The sequence below is a fragment of the Dasypus novemcinctus genome, chromosome 27 (genome assembly GCF_030445035.2).
Source record: "Dasypus novemcinctus isolate mDasNov1 chromosome 27, mDasNov1.1.hap2, whole genome shotgun sequence".
Classification (NCBI taxonomy): domain Eukaryota; kingdom Metazoa; phylum Chordata; class Mammalia; order Cingulata; family Dasypodidae; genus Dasypus; species Dasypus novemcinctus.
In genome coordinates this window covers 36,050,422-36,068,910 of record NC_080699.1, presented here as the reverse complement: position 1 = coordinate 36,068,910, position 18,489 = coordinate 36,050,422, and the positions used below count along the sequence as shown (strand labels likewise).

The window sequence follows — 18,489 nt, the reverse complement described above, 5'->3', positions numbered from 1 at the left end:
ACAAGGTGTTGGGAAATCGCGGGTGAAACCAAGTCGTTCCTTTACCCCGGGCTTCTGAGAGCCCTTGGGGCCGTGCGTGAACAGCGCGTGAGCAGGGCCCTACGGGCAGAACGGAGCCTGCAGCATTTCCCAAGCTTACCTCGCCCTAGAAGAAATAAGATTCTCTTCTTGAACAGTTGGATGGCACGTCCTTGTGGAAAAGGCTACTCTCAAGACACCGGCGTGAAATGCGGGTGGAGGCGGTTTGGGGAGGCCCATCTAACTGCTTATCCCCCTTTTCAACCTGATTTCCTACTCTTCTCACCAGTCAGCCGAAATGAATGAGAGCTAGCCCCGGGTTCCGGTCAGACCATCTGGGTTCACTTCCTAGCTGTGTGCCCCTGGGTAAGTCCTGTAACCGTGCTGGGTTCACTTTCCTCCTTAAAATAATAGTATTGAGTCTTGTGTTGTAGAAGTCGAGAGAGGTTCAATTATTTGCGTATAGAAAGGCCAGGACACAGGGATAATTTTGGAAAGGAAAAAAAAAAAAAGACTTATTTACGACTGGTCGGGCTCCGAGCTTCTCATCCCAAAATCCGAGCCCTGAATAGAATTTTGGGTTCCCTTTTATACAGAAAAGATATAAGGGTGGGGAGTTAAATGGTGCTTTTATGAAAGAAAACGACTTTCTTTGTTAGTTAAGTGTTTGTCTGAGTACCAGATAGGTTTTGAATTTTTTTTTAAGAATTTTATTTATTTCTCTCCCCTTGCCCCCACCCCGCGCCCCAGTTATCTGTTCTCTGTGTCTGTTTGCTGCAAGTTCTTGTTTTTTTTTTGTCCAATTCTGTTGTTGTCAGCAGCCCAGGAATCTGTTTCTTTTCCTTGCGTCATCTTGCTGTGTCAGCTCTCTGTGCTGGGCGGCTCTCCTTATGGAGAGCACTCCTTGCGTGTGGGGCTCCCCTATGCGGGGGACACTCCTGCGTGTCATGGCACTCCTTGCACTCATCAGCACTGCACGGGGGCCAGCTCCACACAGGTCAAGGAGGCCCGGGGTTTGAACCGTGGACCTCCCATGTGGTAGACGGACGCCCTAACCACTGGGCCAAGTCCGCTTCCCAGGTTTTGGATTAACATATTGCCTACATTCCGTCTGGATGCAACCTTGAATAGACCTCCTTTCTGAACTTTCAAAGTTTAAAGGGCCTATATTACTTAATTGAATTTTAAGGCACACTCGGATACAGAATTAGATAATTTTGAATGCATGCACAGGCTATACTATAGTTGTAGAGATTAGATGAGATTAAGTACATAGCGTAACTCACCTCGTGCCCAGGTGCTCAGTAAAGATTGCTTTCCCTCTCCATCAAACACAGGCCTGCCCTGCTCTGCCCTGGGCACTGGGCTCCTGCCGTTTCCCTCCCCGCCTTCAGCTCACTGAGATGCCACTCTTTGTACAGAGCTCTTTGGGCAGTTTATTCGGTAATACCTTTCTTTCTTAATCCTGCCTCCCATTTCCTAACCCCAAATTCCCACAGAACCTAGCAGAGCTTGTGCTAATACTTTGTAGCCCTCTCGTTAGACTGACAGTTCCCAGAGACTGGGGTGGGGGAGTGGGGGCGTGGAGGGGTTGGGGCCGGCTGGGAAGTGCACGTTCCAGGGTGGAGTTGAGCGAGCAGAACGAGAGGCGCTCAGGTAAACAGATGTTTCTTGAGCCAAGTATTGGAAAGTTGTCAGCCAGCAGTTGTGCGTTTTTCTGCCCCATGCGCTTCAAATAACTAATTCCTGAAGCATAGGGGTTTCAGAGACAAAGAGCTTATTGCCAGCACACAGTGAGGAGAACAGAAGGCCTATGGGCCTAAAATCTCTCTCTCCAAGTTTGAGGAGTTTCGGTCCTTTGGGGTTTTGTTTTTGAGGTACCAGGACCAGGGATTGAACCCGGGGCCTCATATGTGGGAAACCAGCGCTTAGCCACTGAGCCACATCAGCTCCCCTGAGTTGGTTGTGTTTTGCTTGTGTTTTTTGTTGGTTTGTTTTTGAGGTACTGGAGCCGGGATTAAACCCTGGACTTCCTATGTGGGAAGCTGGCACTCAACCACTGAGCCACATCCACTCAGAGTTGGTTTTTTTCATTTGTTTGCTTGTTGTTTTTCTTTTGTTTTTAGGAGGCACAGAGACGGAACCTAGGACCGCCTGTGTGGGAAGCAGGCGCTGAACCACTTGAGCCACATATGCTCCCAAGTTTGGGGTTTTTATGGATTCAACAGGGGAGGGTGGAGTGGTTACCATTACAATAGCAAGTTTACACCAGTTTGGAACAACCATCAACATGGGTGAGAAAGGTGAGTTTCAGGAATTTTCAGTACTAATGTTTAGCTATTGTATAATATATTAGAAAACTAAGAGAAAAGCATCTATATAATGACGCAGTAATGGTAGTAATTTGTTCAAGCTTAACTCTCGGGTACAAGCAGGATGACGGTCTGGTGTGGGGCCAAGAGGAACGCTTGATCCCCACCCCTCACACAGATGCAACCACAAGGGCCCTCACAGAGTCTGAGCAGCGCCCTGGGGAGTTCAGGGCTTCCTCGCCGCCTTCTAAGTACAGCTCTTGATGTCTTGAGGGGCTGAGCTTCCGGCTGGGCTGCCCAACGAAGACCTTTGTCCGTTGCCGAGAGAAGGGCGAGGTATTGCTGGCACCCCAGGAGGGTGCCTGAGCAGGGGAAGGTCGGGCAGGGCTCCTGGGTTGGGCCTGATGGGCACCGTCCGCAGGCAGTCCCGCTGCCTTCCAGGGCCCCCCTACTTACTCCTGGCTCTCCCCAACCCCCACCCCAGCCCAGCACACACAACACAACTAACAGTGAGTTCCAGATCCATCTTTTTCATCCAAAAGGCGAGTTTTGAAGGGGAGTGGGCAGTTTGATATGATATCACCTGAACAGCTATTTTTAATAGCATCTGTCCGATCTGGCATCTCAAAGGAGAAACACGTCTCTCAGTGAGAAGGCAACTTATTGTGAATGCACCAGCAAGAAAAAGTGGAGAATCTTCCCAAAACCAGTTCAAAGTGAGAATGGGAGCTCGAGTTTTTTGTTTGTTTTAAAAGATGTGTTTTATTTTATTCCTTCCCCCATTGTTATTTTGCACTCACTGTCTGCTCTCTGTTCGCCTCCTTTTTAGGAGTACCAAACCTGGCACCTCCCATATGGGAGGGAGGTGCCCAATCACTTGAGCCACCTCCACTCCCTGCTTGTTATGTCTGTTTCCTTACTGTTTCTTCATTGCATCATCTCATTGTGTCTTGCTCGTCGTCTTTAGGAGGCACCAGGAACTGAACCTGGGCCCTCCTATGTGGTAGGCGGGTGCCCAACTGCTTGAGCCACATCCGCTTCCCAAGAGCTAGGGTTTTATAATAGATCTGGGGAAGGTATTAGAATTTCCAGAACTGCTTAAATGAAGAGATTTTTAGGAAGCACGTTTTCCAGCTCAGTTTTCACCAGCCTACCATTCACTTTTCTATTCTCTACAGTTGTCCACATTTCAGACACCAGTGAGGCTGGAACTGCTCTCCCTGACATCACCAGGGACCACTTTCCACACATCTGCCTTGTATCCACTGACCACTTCCTCCTGGAACTGCTCTCCCCATATCTTCCCCGACACCACTCGCTCCTGGCTTTGCTCTTGCCTCTCTGGCCGCCTCTTCAGCGTCTTCTTTGGTTCTTCGCTTCACTATTGGTGTCCCTCCATGCTCCCTCATTGGCCTCCTGGGTGAGCCCATATTCCATGCCGTCTGCAGCTCTGTGTACAGCTGACACCCATCCCACTGCCACACCGAGAAATTCAACTCCCTATGAAGCATCTCTTCTTGGATGTCCTCCAGGCAACCTTAACCTAACATGACCCCAACTGTCCTGTTTTCCCATTCTTCCCTGGTGTTCTTCATGTCTGTGAAAGGCATGACACCTACCCATTTGTCCAAGCCAGAAGCCTGGTTCTTGCTGGACTTGTTTCTTTTTGTTCCTGTCATGCTCTCTTGCATTCCTGACCCCTCTTGAATCCACTGGATTCTTTCTCTCTGGGACAGCGCAGGCACCTGAGATCTCTGCCAGGTGGATTGCACCAGCCGCCTCCCATCTGACCTTGGCCATGTTAGTCAGCTCTCCACAGGTAGCCACGGTGATTTTTCTGAGAAAAATCTGATCCTGTCACTCCCCTATTTGAAGCCCAGTGGCCCCCTACCCATGGGATAAAATCCAAGCACCTTAACACGGCCCCTGAGCCCCTGGCCCCTGGCTTACTGCCTCCCAACCCCTCTTTTCACACCATGTCTCAGCCATAGCAAATCATTTATAATCCCTCAGTGCTGGCTCTGCGACTCTGTATGTGGTTTTCCCTTGGCCTGGACTCTACCCTCCTTTCTTCCCCAAACAACTGTGTGATCCTTTAGGTCCTGCTCAGAGGTCAGCTCCCCTGGGATGCTTCATGGAGACCCCCTTCCCGCCAGGATGAGGTGTCCATGGCCTGTGCTTGCCCCAGTAATGTTGAGACCCCATAGTCCCTGACCGAAGGGACAGGGCACAGAGAAAGCACAGTGGAACACACTGCTCTGCTGGCTGGTGTGGCTAATATCTAGCCCTGGCCTCAGTTGAGTAGGGGCTGAATAAAGGCTGGCTGTCAATGAGTGAAACATCCCTTCCCTCTACAGCCAAACCCCTGCCAGAACTTGGGAGAGAGAGACACTAGCCTGCAAACGTGTCTCACGCCCTATGTCTAAGAAAGCTCCTGGGAGGAGAAGGCTGTGCTCCCCACCCCTGGCTGAAAGGCTGGTGGAGTGCTTGAAAAGCAACCGCCACGCAATGAGAAGTGGAAGGGACAGCAGCCGGGAAGGAAGGAGTTGATCACATTTACTACTAACGAGCAGGGTCAACAGACACGTCAAGAGCGTGGGCCCAGAGTGCTCGGCTGCCGGGGCTCCACCCGGAGGTCGGGGCGTCCTGCTCAATGAGCACCAGGAAGAAGTCGGTCCTGGGCCCCATCCTTACAGCTCCCGAGCTTTTATCCAGCAGAAAGGCCGTGGTGGGTGGCATCAGCTGGGGCCACAGGTCAGGCCTAGAGTCCTGTCCCATTCGTCTCTCGGCTTGGGCCTCAGGGGCAAAACTTCAGAGCCCACCATCCACCTGTCTGCCCAGCCATATGGGGGACACAGATGGCCTGGATGAGGAGGGGGCTGGGGGCTGAGGCACTAGGCATGCCTGTCCTCCCGCCCTGAGGGAGAATGGAGACCCTGGCGTGGAGCGCGTGAGGAACCAGGCAGGGAAGAGGACTGGGCCAAGGGTGACGGACGGGGCCCTGGGCCAGCAAAGAGCTGCCTGGCTCAGATGATATTGCCCTCCTCAGTCTTCTCGCTCAGGTAAAAGCGGCTGAAGAGGAAGGGGCTCAGGTCGATGGTCTGGAAGCTGCCCTCCAACACCATCTCGGCCACAGCTCGCCCCACAGCGGGCGCGTGCTGCAGCCCGTGCCCGCTGAAGCCCGTGGCAAAGTACATGTTGACGACCAGCGGGTGGGGCCCCACCACGCCGTTCTGGTCGAAGGTGTTGTAGTCGTAGTAGCCAGCCCAGGCGCTCCGGACCTGTGGGTGTACGAGATGCTGGGTACAGGAGGCCGTAGGCAGGCACACCGTGCCCTCCAACACCCGCTGCGGGTCCGTGGGGTGGGTCCCTTAGCAGTGGTGAGGTGGTGGGAGGAGGCAGAGGGCAGGATTCCAAGGGGACCAGGATGCTCTGGTGTTGTCTGTCACCAGTTACCTTCAGGGTCTCGAAAGCCGGTACCCTCTGGGCCAAAAGGGGCCACACCTTGTCCTGGAAGAAGGCATGGTCCACTTCCAGGTTTCCTGGGTCCGGTTCTTCCTCCTGGGGTACGAGGTGTGACAAGGCTAATGCTGCTGGCCCAGACATGACAAGCCCCTTTCAGCAATCCCCCTGGCGGGTGCGGCATGACAAGAAAAGACCCCGCTCAGACCAGGAGGGGCTGTGGCATCAGTAGCACAGCCCCGGGCCCTCCAAAGGAGCCTGCCTCTTGGTCTCCCTCCCAGCACCCCCACCCCACTTGGCTCACCTCAGTGGGGCTGCGGCTACCAAGGTAGTTGTTGCCTAACCCCTCCCGGCGGAAATAGGCGCCGCTGGTGTCCACCACGAGTGGAGTCTCCAGGCCGGGTCCCTGGGGGCAGTGCCATAAGTACACGTACCTGCCAGAACCAGCAGGGCTGGGAAACCGGGGGAAGAGCAGCCGGCCACCACCGCGTGCATGCTCATACCCACACACACGTGCACCCAACTTTTGTGTCAATTTTCTCCTCTTGCCAGCCTCCTCCGCTGCCCTAGGGAAGTCACCTTTTCCTGGGCTCCACAGGCAGCCTGGTGCCCTGGAGGGTGTCAGGGGGGCCGTGCCCAATACCAGCGAGCTCTGCAACCTGCCCCGACCAGGCTCCTGCCGCGTTGATCACGATGGCACACTCTACTGGTTGGTACTCCAGGCTGTGGTCCATCTTGACCTGCACGCACCAGAGAGTGAGGGGAGAGAGGTCCAGGCCAGACCTTGGGCCTCGTGAGAGCTACAGTTCGCCCTCAGCCTTAGTTTACCCATACAGGAAAGTGGGTAGAAGATCAAGGTAAGGGCGGCCACTGTCTTTATTGTGCCTCCACTTTGGTATGAAAGATACTCGGGCTAGAAACTTACATGGACTTCATAAATCCTTTTTAATGACACCTCTTCCCCACTTGTGTTTGTCATGCAGGTAGATGAAGAGACGAAACCTGTAAGAAGAGGAAAAAAATAAGCCCTGCGGCCTGGAAGAGGAAGATGAGGAGGATTCATAGGCACAGCTGGAAGGATGGGAGCTTCCCACAGACACCAGACAGACGGGGTAAGTGGGATGATCTTGGATCTCTTGGGACAGAAGAGAAACTGAGGAGGAGGTCCCGAGGGAGGAAGGAAGCTGGCAGGATGGCCAGACATGCTCCTCGGGGAGAATGCCTTCTCACCCCAAGCGCTATTCACGCTGTGAGAAAGTAAGATGCACTCGAGGTCTGCGCCCTGGCCTGGCTGGAAGAGGAAAACAGACCACGGGCACAGGGCCTCACACTCACGTGTCACCTCTCCCTGACAGAAGAGGACTCCCATGGACCGGACCTTTTGCCGGAGCCCCTGGAGCAGACACCAGGGGTCAAACCAGCCTTCGTCCTCCAGCCCTGTGACGGGAGGAAAGGTGGGACTCATGAGGGCCCAGGACCTTCTGCTCTCCTATTGTATTGCTTGCCCCGACCCCCCAGCCTCTCTGGGGCTCATCAGCTGGGGAAGATCATCCTGACCACCTGGCCCAGGGGAGGCCCTGCTAGCCAGCAGGGGGGTAGCCCACCCTGAGCTTGGCTGTGGGACGCCGAGACCTCCAACCTGAGGCACCCCTCAACCCCTGATCTTAAGGACAAGAACTGACCGTTCTCCAAGGGAGCCTCACCGTAAGATGCCAAAGCCACTCCCTCCGTGTTTATCCAGGGAAACTTGTTCCGAAGCTGCTCAGGAGACATCAGACAAACTTTGGCTCCTTCCTGCCTGAGAGAAATGTGTGGGTCTGCCTGTGTGTGAGACAGGGTGAGTGTGCAGAGGGGAGAAGTATGGACCCAGACTCCACAAGGTGATTTCGTGTCACTTCTCTGCTGACAACACTCTGCGTTTTCTTCATCGCTAAATGGGTTAAGGTCAAACACCCTCATCCAGGCTCTCGGCATCTGACACGCTTTCTGCTCCTTCATCCTGGTCTCCCTTTAGCCACATTAGATCCCTTGTGATCCCCTCAGCACCCCACACCCCTTCCTAACATGGTGGGTAATTTTTTCCTCCCACCCTCCTAGAATGGCCTTCCTCTCCACACACCGGTGCAATGCTGTACTGTAGCACAAATGCCACCTCTGTGATGCTGTCCCCAAAGACAGCATAATGTGGGGGCTAAAAGAAGACATCTCAAGCCAGACTGCCTAGTTCAAATCCCAGTGCCACCACTTAGTAGCTGTGCCTCAGTTTCTCCATATGTAAAACCGGGATGTTTTCATAACTAAATGGTTAATATCTGTATAGCATTCAGGAAATATTTGATGTCATTAGAGAGATTTATACAAGTGTTTAAGGAAACAATAAAAAGTCTCCAGCTAAATGTATCGCAAATATGATGCCCCACCCTCCCCACCCGATCATAAGACTCACTTAGTGCAGAAGTTGATAAACTATGGTCAATGAGCCAAATCCAGCCCACTGCCGATTTTTATAAAGTTTTATTGGTACACATCCACGGCCTTTATTTATATTCTTGTCCTTTGGTGCTTATTTGTGCTTTTATTGTACAACAGCAGAGCTGAGTAGCTGCAACAGAGTCTGTATAGCCCTCAAAGTCTGAAACGTTTACTCTCCAGCCCTTTACAGAAAATGTTCGCAGACCTCTGATTTTGGGGCGTTGTTGAAAACCCAGATTCCTGGGGCCCTCCCTAAAGATTCTGGGATGTGCCTTAGGTGAATCTTTATGATTTGGCAAATTTGCCATTATCTGTATCAAAGGTCTGTGTCTGTCTGTCTTTCCATAGTGACTGACCTCCTGGGGAGCGGGGGCATGTCCTAGCAACTCTTTATCCTGGCCGCCTGGCTTGGTACAGGAATTCTCGGAACGCAGGAGGCCAAATAGCTGCTCAGGGAGGTGCCGGGCACCCACCTCTGCATTTTCACGTTGCTCTCCATGACCGCAGCATCGTTTTCGGAAGCCAGCAACAGGTAACCTGAGGGGTTGAACTGGAGGTCCAGAGGGGGAGCATCGCTCACCGCCAGGTACTCCTGTGTGCAGAGGAAAGCCCCTCTGGGAGGGTGATCGTAGGGAGGGAAGGAGAGGGTTCCTGGCTTCCTCACTCACCGCTCCCCCCGACCAGAGGGAAGCCCTCCTCTAGGCAGCAGGAAGCAAAACCAGTGGCCCCAGCTCCTACCTGCCCGAGCTGCTCCTGCTCCCAGAATCCCCTACCCAGTGGGCTACTCCTCTCTCTGGGCTAAGGGAGGGGTCACCTCTCCAACCCCCCAGGTCTCCCTGCACATACATTGATGTTCCGTAGAAAGTTGACTGAAAAGAGGGAGAGCTGGATGTTCTCAGGCAAGGAGAACTGCTGGCGAATCCCACCCACGGAAAGTCCTGTGGAGGCTTGCGAATACTGTGGAAAGACAAGAAAAGTGGAGGCACAGCCTGTCACTCGTAATGAAAGCTGAGAAATTATATAACTTAAGGCAAAGGGGAGTCTTAGTCTCAAGTCTGTAATCGCAGATGAGTTGAGCTAGATAAGCCCATACACATATCAAAGAGCAGCCCACAGGACAAAGTTTATTGAAATCCTTACTAGCTGAGGTGCAGAACAGAGAGGGTCAGCTATCTGAACAGGTCTGGGCACTGTTGGTACAAAACAGAGGCTTTAAAGTCCAAGGGCGGGAAGCAAATATTTGATCTACTAAGGGGAAAATGGAGGGATACGGTCACAGTAGCAAGTTTAGTGGCTGTCAGTGGCAGAAACGAACAAGTAAAGGGCAAAAAACCCCAAAGTAAAGGGGCCTTAAAGCAGGAGGTTGAAATAGCTGCTTGAATTAATTCTAGCTTGAATACACGCTGTTTTTGGCCAGGTCTGTGAGATCTCAAAAGGTTAAACACTGTGAACTTCTGCTTATGCAAAAAATCAGAGTTTATTGCCAAAGCTCTTGGGTGGAGGGAGGAAAAAATGGGGACTATTTCTCAACAAGGTCCAAAACACAGTCCTGCCCTTTGGACCCCCAAAGATCAAGCTCTTTTCACTCCTCCCCTTCCCTTGTCCCTGGAGTTCTTAAAATATGAGCCATCTTCTTTGCCCCACTTCTGACTCAGCCCTACCCCAGACCTCACCGTGTGGTCCCGTTCCACCACCAGCACCCGAATGGCACCTTGTCGCTTCTCCAATCTCTTCAGCCAATAGGCCACGGACAGGCCAAGCACCCCACCTCCCACAATCACCACATCTGCCTGTTCAGGGGGCAAGTGACTGGTGTTAAACAGTGGGTCCAAGGCCCCTCCAGGTAGGAACGACCGGATCTTCTTCTTGATCTCAGACACCTTTCCATCCCAACCTGTGGGAAGTAACTGTGGTCAAAGAGGCCTACACACTTCCTTTCCCTGGGGGTGGGGGGTGGGGGGGCTGGAGGGAGGGTACAGGAAAAGAACGAGGTGGCAGTTCCACTGGAATCCCTTCTCGTAAGGTTAATGTGCACCTGGCAGCACTGCCACAGCTTTGCAATCTGGTCTCTCTACCATCAATCGCTTTCTTTCTATTCATCATTCCTAGCACTACAAGATTCAACTTCCTAATATTAACACTCTGCTCTTTCCCTAAGCTAGGTGGCTTGCGCATGTTTATCTCCTGTGCAGATCTCTCTCCCCACCGTGCACCAGGCTCATAGTCAACTGTCTTGTCACCTCCAGTTGGATCCCAGGCCCCCAGCACACTCTGAGCTATAGTGCCCCTAGTACCTATCCCACTAAGAAACAGATGCTCATGTCCTATCTCCAAGTCCTAATGATTCTTTCTCTTAGCTAGCTCTCTAACTCGTCCCCTTATTTTCATGTCTGTCACCACCAACCTAGACCAAGCCACCATAATCTCTCACCTGGACTACTGCAAAAGCCTCCTGTTTCTAATTCCCTTCTTGCCCACCTCATTCCCTGATGCTAACCTCTCTTCTAACCTCCAGGGTAGAATGATCTCTTCTAAATACTAATCACCTATCCCATTGCTTAAAATCCTCCAATGGCTCTTTATTACTCTAAGGATAAAGTCCAGGTCCTTTAACATGGCCTATAAAGTGCTGAGCAATCTGCCTCCTATCCATCTTGCAGTGGGCTCCTAATCTGCACATGTGTTCTACTTGGAAACTCTTGTGTCTACCTTGCCTGGTTAAATCCTTGCTTCCTATGGATTTCAGCTCAGTTATCCCTTCCTCAGGAATTTCTATCAGACTGATAGCTCTGGGAACCTCTTTTGTAGCATGAGACACATTAGTAACTTTTGAGTTTATCTGCGATTGCTTCATACTGCAAAATCCATGAGGGCAGGGGGTTTGTGTTTACCTTCTTCACCACTGAATCTCCCATCTAGCACAGTATCTGGCACATGCTAAATGCTCCAGAAGTGTCTTGAATAAACAAATCCTTTTGCATTTGATACTGAAGTCAAGATTTTCCAAGACTTCTCAATGTCTCCAATACAATGTTCAAACCCTTCTCAGCACCATCCAAATGTTTCTTTGATCTGGCCGTACCTAACCTGCCCACAGTACTTTCCGTCAAAGCCTCTGCTATCTAGAGGGTTTTTGCTAGTTCCTTGCACCAAGACAATACTTTCCTTCTCCAAGCCCTCGCTCAGTTCTCCATAGCCTGGAACACACACGTATTTTTAAGTTTTACCCTTCCAGGCCAATCTCAGTTCCCACCTGACCTGTGTACTCCTACAATTCCACTAGCTTAGCCGTCGAGCAGTGCAAGGCCGTTGTCGAAGTTGGGCTCCCTGCAGTCGTGAACAGGTCGACTGTCCACTGAGGTCACCAACTACACACCAGGCATCACTAGGACACAGGGTGAGTCCCCTCCTTCTCTGCTTCCCTCCTTCGCGGCTATAGCACTAAGCACTGCATCCTGTACGCGAATGGGTCTTAATGCACTTTCGTGCAACCAATAAATCAACCTGGCTTCCTGATACCGTGGCGGTAAGCTGAGGTACAGAACAACGTGAGACTGACCCTCACAGAAGGCAGCTGGGACCCATCCATTCCGACTCTCACTCCCTCCCCAAGCCGAACCACTCTCTTCCCAGCGTGGGCGGGCTCCTGGGCCCTGAAGACCACGCAGCGGGAGGATGGGGGCACCCTGAACCACGATACGTTCATCTACCCTCAACTTTACCCCGAGTAAAGCCTCCTCCGCGCGTGCCCAGCCCCCGGGCCAAGGAGCCCCGGCCGCAGCTGAGACGCAGCGCACTCCACAGCATGGCACCTCCGCGCGAGGCCCCTCTGAGACGCGCCCCAGCCCCCTCCACGCTGTCGTCATTGCTCCGCGCCGCAGGCGGGTCCGACGAGCGCGCTCATTGGCCAGCAGCCCTTCCGGCCGCCCCACCCTCTAGGCTGTAACCCGTGACCCCCCCTGGAGCCCCGCCCAGATCCGGCCCCCTTCTGCCATTGGCGAGCCTTGGATTACGTCAGCCTTGCGCGACTGAGGGAGAGGGGGCGGGACCTCGGCAGCGCCGAGCGGAAGTGCGGCTGAGCCGGTTTCCGGGGCCGCTGGTGTGACGTGTCCCACGCTTGGCGCAGCAGGAAGCGGCGGCGATCGCGGCCTGAGTTACCGGCGCCGGCCCCCAGCTTCTTCCCCGCTGCCGCCATGCTCGACTTCTTCACGATTTTCTCCAAGGGCGGGCTTGTGCTCTGGTGTTTCCAGGGCGTGAGCGACTCATGCACCGGACCCGTCAACGCGCTGATTCGTTCTGTGCTGCTGCAGGTACCGCCCCCGCGGGATCAGAACTCAGGGCTCTCCCTTCCTGACCCCCTGTCCTTATCCCCTTCGACTGATCTCGCCCACCTCAGACTGGCCACTCACTCATAACCAGGAGTCCACTTCTTTCTCCTGACCCCGTCACACCGTTTCTCAACTTCGGGACGCCCTCTTCTCCCCTCCCATCCGGTCGGTTTCTGGGACTTTAGTCGGATTCTGGAACCTCTGGGTGCCTCCGCGCCCTCCATTCACCTCTCCCCTTCCCCACCCCCAGCAGTTTTGTTTTCTGTTTTGTTTCAGAGGCTGGGTGAGATAAATGGATGGGGAAACCGCTTTTGAAAACTGTAAATGATGAACTGCTAGATTTGTTTGTTTATATAAGGACTACTTCCCTTCTGGTTCCCACGTGTGTTGCCATCTTGCTCACCTTTTCCCCTCACTGTCCTCAACCTGGTACCTCTTCTCCCTGGTGGAATGCTAGAGAGAAGTGCCCCAGGATCTCCCTGTCGTGGGGACAGGTTTGACTTTGGGGGGAGTGTCTGGTTCTTCCCCAAAGGTAATACCAGAGGGGCCCAAGTTTTCTGAGAGTCGTCAGAACTCCAGAGCATACTCTGTTTTTCAGGAGCGGGGAGGTAACAACTCCTTCACCCATGAGGCACTCACACTCAAGTATAAACTGGACAATCAATTTGAGCTGGTGTTTGTGGTAAGTAGAGGTATTTCAGAGGGCCAATGATTAGATCTTGACATAGCCCTGATTATTGAGAGAACCTGGATTAATTGCATCCAGTGGTATATATTGAAGTAACTGAGAAAACTGGAAATGATGGTGGGCAAAGACATTCCTCAGCCCAGAGAGGCTGGGTGCCTGTCAGGTTGGGGAACCTGCCAGAGGGCTGCGCCAGTCTCTGGAGGCCTGGGTGGAGTTGGCTTCCTTCCCTTCTAGGCTGGCTTGTAAGCAGATATGTTGGCTGTTTCTTCCCCTGAACAGGTTGGTTTTCAAAAGATCCTAACACTGACGTATGTAGACAAATTGATAGATGACGTGCATCGACTGTTTCGGGACAAGTACCGCACAGAGATCCAACAGCAGAGTGCTTTAAGTCTATTGAACGGCACCTTTGATTTCCAAAATGACTTCTTACGGCTTCTGCGGTGAGAGGCTTCCCCTCTCCAGAATGTTTCCATAACCCAATGAGCTCCCTTTCCTCCTGAGGGCAGTTTTCAAGGATAGTAAATTATGAATTGAGAGAGACACTCTCTTACATCTACATTTGCTACCTAGTTCTGATCGACTCTCTTGGTGTGAGGGTCCTTTCTCTGGACTTGGAATTTTCCTCATGCATGGGGTAGAAAGGCCAACCAATCTCTTTTCTCTTTAGTGAAGCTGAAGAGAGCAGTAAGGTCCGTGCTCCCACTACCATGAAGAAATTTGAAGATTCTGAAAAGGCCAAGAAACCTGCAAGGTCTATGATTGAGACACGGGGGGAAAAGCCCAAGGAAAAAGCAAAGAACAGCAAAAAAAACAAGGGGGCCAAGAAAGAAGGTGAGTTTGGGTGCCTGGGACATGTGGGGGCCTGAAAAGGTGCTGACGTGGCCGTTCCCTCCTTCATTATCGCTTTCGTCACTCAGGCTCACATGCCCACCAGCCTCACCTCCTTGTGATCCCTAGGTGTTTGTCCCATGTTTCTTTTTAAGGATTTGGGAGCTTTCCCCCTTTGTCTATTTTGTTGGGATTTGGTATTTTTTTTTCAGTAAGGTTTCTCCTAACAGGTTCTGATAGCCCTTCAACTACCAACAAGGCAGTTCCTACAGAAAAGTCAGGTCTCCCGGTAGGGCCTGAGAATGGGGTAGAACTTACCAAAGAGGAACTAATTCGCCGGAAGCGAGAAGAGTTCATTCAGAAGCACGGGAGGGGTATGGACAAGTCCAGGTGAGCATTCTTTCTCTAGTACTTCTTAGACATTGCCTTCTTGAGGACAAGGGAGTTCTTGTTGGCTAAAGGGTGGATGTTCTCTTCCCTGCTTTGCCACCAACAACTCTTTGCACCTTAACCCTTTGCAGCAAGTCCCTGAAGTCAGATGCTCCAAAGGAGAAGGGTAAAAAGGCACCCCGTGTGTGGGCCCTGGGCGGCTGTGCTAACAAGGAAGTCTTGGATTACAGTACTCCCACCACCAATGGAACTCCTGAGGTTGCCCTGCCTGAGGACATCAATTTGGTAAGAGGCAGGGGGAGGAGGGGGGAGGGCAAAGTGATGGTTACAGTTAGTAAAAAACCGGGGAGAGTGCTGAGGCTAGCGATACCTGGATTTCTCTGAGTGGGTGAGTTATATTTGGAGCTGCCCCAAATCAGTGACAGCAGTGTGGACAAGGTAAAGCCCAGGCTTTTTTTCCATAGAGCCCTTAGTGTCCCTGACTCCTTCCTTTCCCCGTACCCTTCAGATTCGAGGAACTGGGCCTGGGGGGCAGCTTCAGGATCTGGACTGCAGCAGCTCAGATGATGAAGGGGCTCCTCAAAACCCCACCAAACCTAGGTAGGGGAATTTCAGGTGGGGGGTGGTGTGGGCGCTTCTTGATCGGACAGTTTGCCTCCTGCTGGCTGGCTTTATGCGTATCTGTTCTCTCCTGTGCCTCCAGTGCTGCAAAGGGGACTCTGGGTGGCATGTTTGGGATGCTGAAGGGCCTCGTGGGCTCCAAGAGCTTGAGTCGTGAAGACATGGAGTCTGTGCTGGACAAGATGCGTGATCACCTCATTGGTGAGTTGTAAGGAGCTAGGGCTGCCTGGTGTGCACCGGTGGGTGGGGGTGGGTGGTCAGGGAGCAGAGCCACCTGGAATTACTCGGCTGTAGCGTAAGGACTGTTCACTGCTGCCCCAGCACTCATAGCACTTCCTTCCCCCGCTCTCTCTCCAGCTAAGAATGTGGCTGCAGACATTGCGGTCCAGCTCTGTGAATCTGTTGCCAACAAGTTGGAAGGGAAGGTGATGGGGACATTCAGCAGTAAGTACCTCCCTGGGCCAGAAGTGCTCCGGGAATTGTGAACAGGAAAAGGCGAAGGGCACAGGCCTCCATTCTCACTAATCATATGACTCTGGGCACAAACTCCTTGACCTCAATTATATAACCTGGTTCTTAAGAGGTGTTGGGAGGGTTAAATGAGTTAAGACTTTTGATATGTTTAGGGCCGTGTCAGATGTGGTCTGGATTCCAGAGGCAAGATCCTGGTACCATTCTGATCTTGGTCTCCTTTGGCGCATTAACGGTGCTGCCCTTTCTTGAAGTCCATGCTTGGCACTTTGGATTTCATGGCCCCTCACCCCTTCCCCCAGCGGTGACTTCCACAGTGAAGCAAGCTCTCCAAGAGTCTCTAGTGCAGATTCTGCAGCCCCAGCGCCGTGTGGACATGCTCCGGGATATCATGGATGCCCAGCGTCGCCAGCGCCCTTATGTAGTCACCTTCTGTGGGGTGAATGGAGTGGGGAAGTCCACTAATCTTGCCAAGGTCAGTGGCCTGCCTGTGACATTATTTTTTCTCACTCCATGTCTTAGCAGCCCTGGTTCTAGACGACGGGTTTCTCAATCTCTTCTGCAGATTTCCTTCTGGCTGTTAGAGAATGGCTTCAGCGTCCTCATTGCTGCCTGCGACACGTTCCGCGCTGGGGCCGTGGAACAGCTGCGCACACACACCCGGCGTCTGAGTACCCTGCACCCCCCTGAGAATCACGGGGGCCGTACTATGGTGCAGTTGTTTGAAAAGGGCTATGGCAAGGATGCAGCCGGCATTGCCATGGAAGCGATTGCCTTTGGTACGGTGCACGGGGACTAGTCTGGGCCCCTTTTCCTCCTCGGGTTCCCTTGAAATTTGGAGCTTCAGGGTTACCCAACTACAATCTTTATGTTCAACAAGAGCAAGTGCGAATTTGTTACTTGCCGTGCCTTGCTTTCGGGTAATAGGTGTTGCAAACTTAATGCACTTCAACCAATGAAACTAGAATTTGGTGACATTTACCCTTGTGTAATCCTTTCCCTAAATATGCTTGCAATGGCCAAACCCAGAATGCGTTTTTTCTCACATTACCTTGTAACCAAATCCAGAGCCCCCAAAAGTAGAGGTTGCCTTTTAATAGAGCCGTGTGAGGGTATCTTGAGATGAGGCTAGAACTTAGCATGAGTGCTAGTGTTTTGAGTTGACCACTTTTTTTCTCTGTAGCACGCAACCAAGGCTTTGATGTGGTACTGGTGGACACAGCTGGCCGCATGCAAGACAACGCCCCCCTGATGACTGCCCTGGCCAAACTCATTACTGTCAATACGCCTGACTTGGTGCTGTTTGTGGGGGAGGCCTTAGTAGGCAACGAGGCCGTGGATCAGCTGGTGAGGGCTCAGGCCTAGTCCCCTTCCCCATCTCTGCTTTGGCCAATTGGCCAATTAGGTGCTTCTTACACTTGTCACCTCTCCTTTCCAGGTCAAGTTCAATAGAGCCTTGGCTGACCATTCTATGGCTCAAACACCTCGGCTCATCGATGGCATTGTTCTCACTAAATTTGATACCATTGATGACAAGGTAAACATGGATAAAGGACAGGACAAACTGAGATGGGGGTGGGGGAGTGTCAGTCCTTCCCAAGGGAGCTGAGGCTTTGTAGAGCTATACTGGCTTTAGAGCTTCCTGCCACTGGGGGAGTGGGTGAAAGGAAGTGTGCTAGAATTGCCTGGGTATCACCTTTCTGCATTTCAGGTGGGAGCTGCTATATCCATGACGTACATCACAAGCAAACCTATCGTCTTTGTGGGCACTGGCCAGACCTACTGTGACCTACGCAGTCTCAACGCCAAGGCTGTGGTGGCTGCCCTCATGAAGGCTTAATGTGGCTCCTGCCTAATACCAAATTGCCGCTTCCCCCCACAAACCCTTGTTCCCATATCAAGAATGTGCTTTAGAGTATGTGAGCAACTTGTCTTCAGTGCAGTACAAAAGGCAGAGTGAGGGGAGCTCCAAGGGCCTGCAGCTCCTCATCTCACTCCCTCTCCAGCCTCCATCTGCAAGGCAGGCCTAATCATGTTACAGACACTGCCCACTGCCCCCCACACACAGGGCCCTCTCCTGCCTAGGCCTTCCCTTCACTCTGCCTACAGACTCGGTCTCAGTACAGTTTTGACCAGTGGTTGGAAGACCCAGCCTGAGAGCTCTGCAGTGTTAATGGGTATTTATGCTCCTGAGGCCACCTGAGCCTCTTGAAATCCCAGTTCCATTAGCTTAAGAGGTTCTTCAGGAACCAGCTCCGGGTCTTGAGTGGCACCTGTTTCTAGATACGTGGCTTTCAGGTCCCTGGGGGCCAGGATGACACCCACCTCACTGTGGCAGTGTACCGCCTATTCTTAATGCTGCTAATTCTGATGACCCCACCCCCTACCGTTCCCTCAAAGCATCAGCTAGGCCAGAGTGACTTGTTACCAATGAAAGATGAGTTCCTGCTTCCCTTGGAAATAAAAGGGAGCTGAGCTGCAGTGCTGCATTGGGCATTTCAGCCTTTTAACTCTTCCCTAGTCCTAGAATCCAGATGTAAGCTTTGCATGTTCCCCTTCCCGGGAGAAAACTAATTGTCAGAAGGGTATATGTTGTCCCTTGCCCCCTTCACCTCCCAAGCAGATCCTTCCTGGCTGCTTCTCATCCCTCTCCCCTCTTCAGTGCCTGGTAGACAAGTGCTACGTTGAAGAATGCAAACCTCTCGTTAAGATTTGCCCTGTAGCTTGGTATTACAGATGTGCTATTAGTGCAATAAGGTGAAGGCTGTCTGCCCAGAGAATACATAATTTATATAAGAAAATAAATTTCATAAATAAATTGCCTTTTAGGTCTTGGAGTCATTTTTATATAGGTTTCAAAACTGAGATTCCACATCACACTAATGTGTAGTGCTCA

General features: G+C 52.2%; 2 protein-coding genes and 1 long non-coding RNA gene across 19 annotated transcripts; 2 read left to right on the top strand and 1 right to left on the bottom strand.

Moving 5' to 3' along the window:
* Window positions 1-15: 15 nt before the first annotated feature.
* On the top strand, window positions 16-8,188 carry LOC105747170 (uncharacterized). Its single transcript, XR_011647670.1, has 4 exons — window positions 16-384; window positions 1,356-1,461; window positions 2,145-2,321; window positions 6,776-8,188. It is a non-coding gene; the product is annotated as an uncharacterized lncRNA (long non-coding RNA).
* On the bottom strand, window positions 2,242-12,145 carry FOXRED1 (FAD dependent oxidoreductase domain containing 1). 17 transcript variants are annotated; one of them, XM_071212408.1, is made up of 11 exons: window positions 11,987-12,131; window positions 9,938-10,158; window positions 9,111-9,221; window positions 8,738-8,878; window positions 7,496-7,613; window positions 7,128-7,229; window positions 6,718-6,794; window positions 6,372-6,532; window positions 6,097-6,226; window positions 5,787-5,891; window positions 4,870-5,611 (listed from the first exon to the last, which is right to left on the bottom strand). In XM_071212408.1, the coding sequence occupies exons 1-11, from the start codon at window positions 12,069-12,071 to the stop codon at window positions 5,357-5,359; spliced, it is 1,506 nt and encodes a 501-aa protein (XP_071068509.1). In that variant the 5' UTR covers window positions 12,072-12,131; the 3' UTR covers window positions 4,870-5,356. The 17 variants fall into 17 exon arrangements, 12 of the variants coding, with proteins under 12 accessions (XP_071068513.1, XP_071068509.1, XP_071068512.1 ...); XM_071212411.1 differs by having other exon boundaries at window positions 5,835-5,891; window positions 7,496-7,590; window positions 8,738-8,856; XM_004469236.5 differs by having other exon boundaries at window positions 7,496-7,590; window positions 8,738-8,856; window positions 11,987-12,130.
* SRPRA (SRP receptor subunit alpha) lies at window positions 9,975-18,416 on the top strand. Its single transcript, XM_023591947.3, has 16 exons — window positions 9,975-10,107; window positions 11,548-11,661; window positions 12,394-12,574; window positions 13,191-13,274; window positions 13,560-13,723; window positions 13,951-14,114; window positions 14,342-14,501; window positions 14,633-14,786; window positions 15,010-15,101; window positions 15,205-15,323; window positions 15,480-15,566; window positions 15,896-16,068; window positions 16,159-16,372; window positions 16,777-16,940; window positions 17,032-17,130; window positions 17,305-18,416. The coding sequence occupies exons 3-16, from the start codon at window positions 12,458-12,460 to the stop codon at window positions 17,431-17,433; spliced, it is 1,920 nt and encodes a 639-aa protein (XP_023447715.1). The 5' UTR covers window positions 9,975-10,107; window positions 11,548-11,661; window positions 12,394-12,457; the 3' UTR covers window positions 17,434-18,416.
* Window positions 18,417-18,489: the final 73 nt, after the last annotated feature.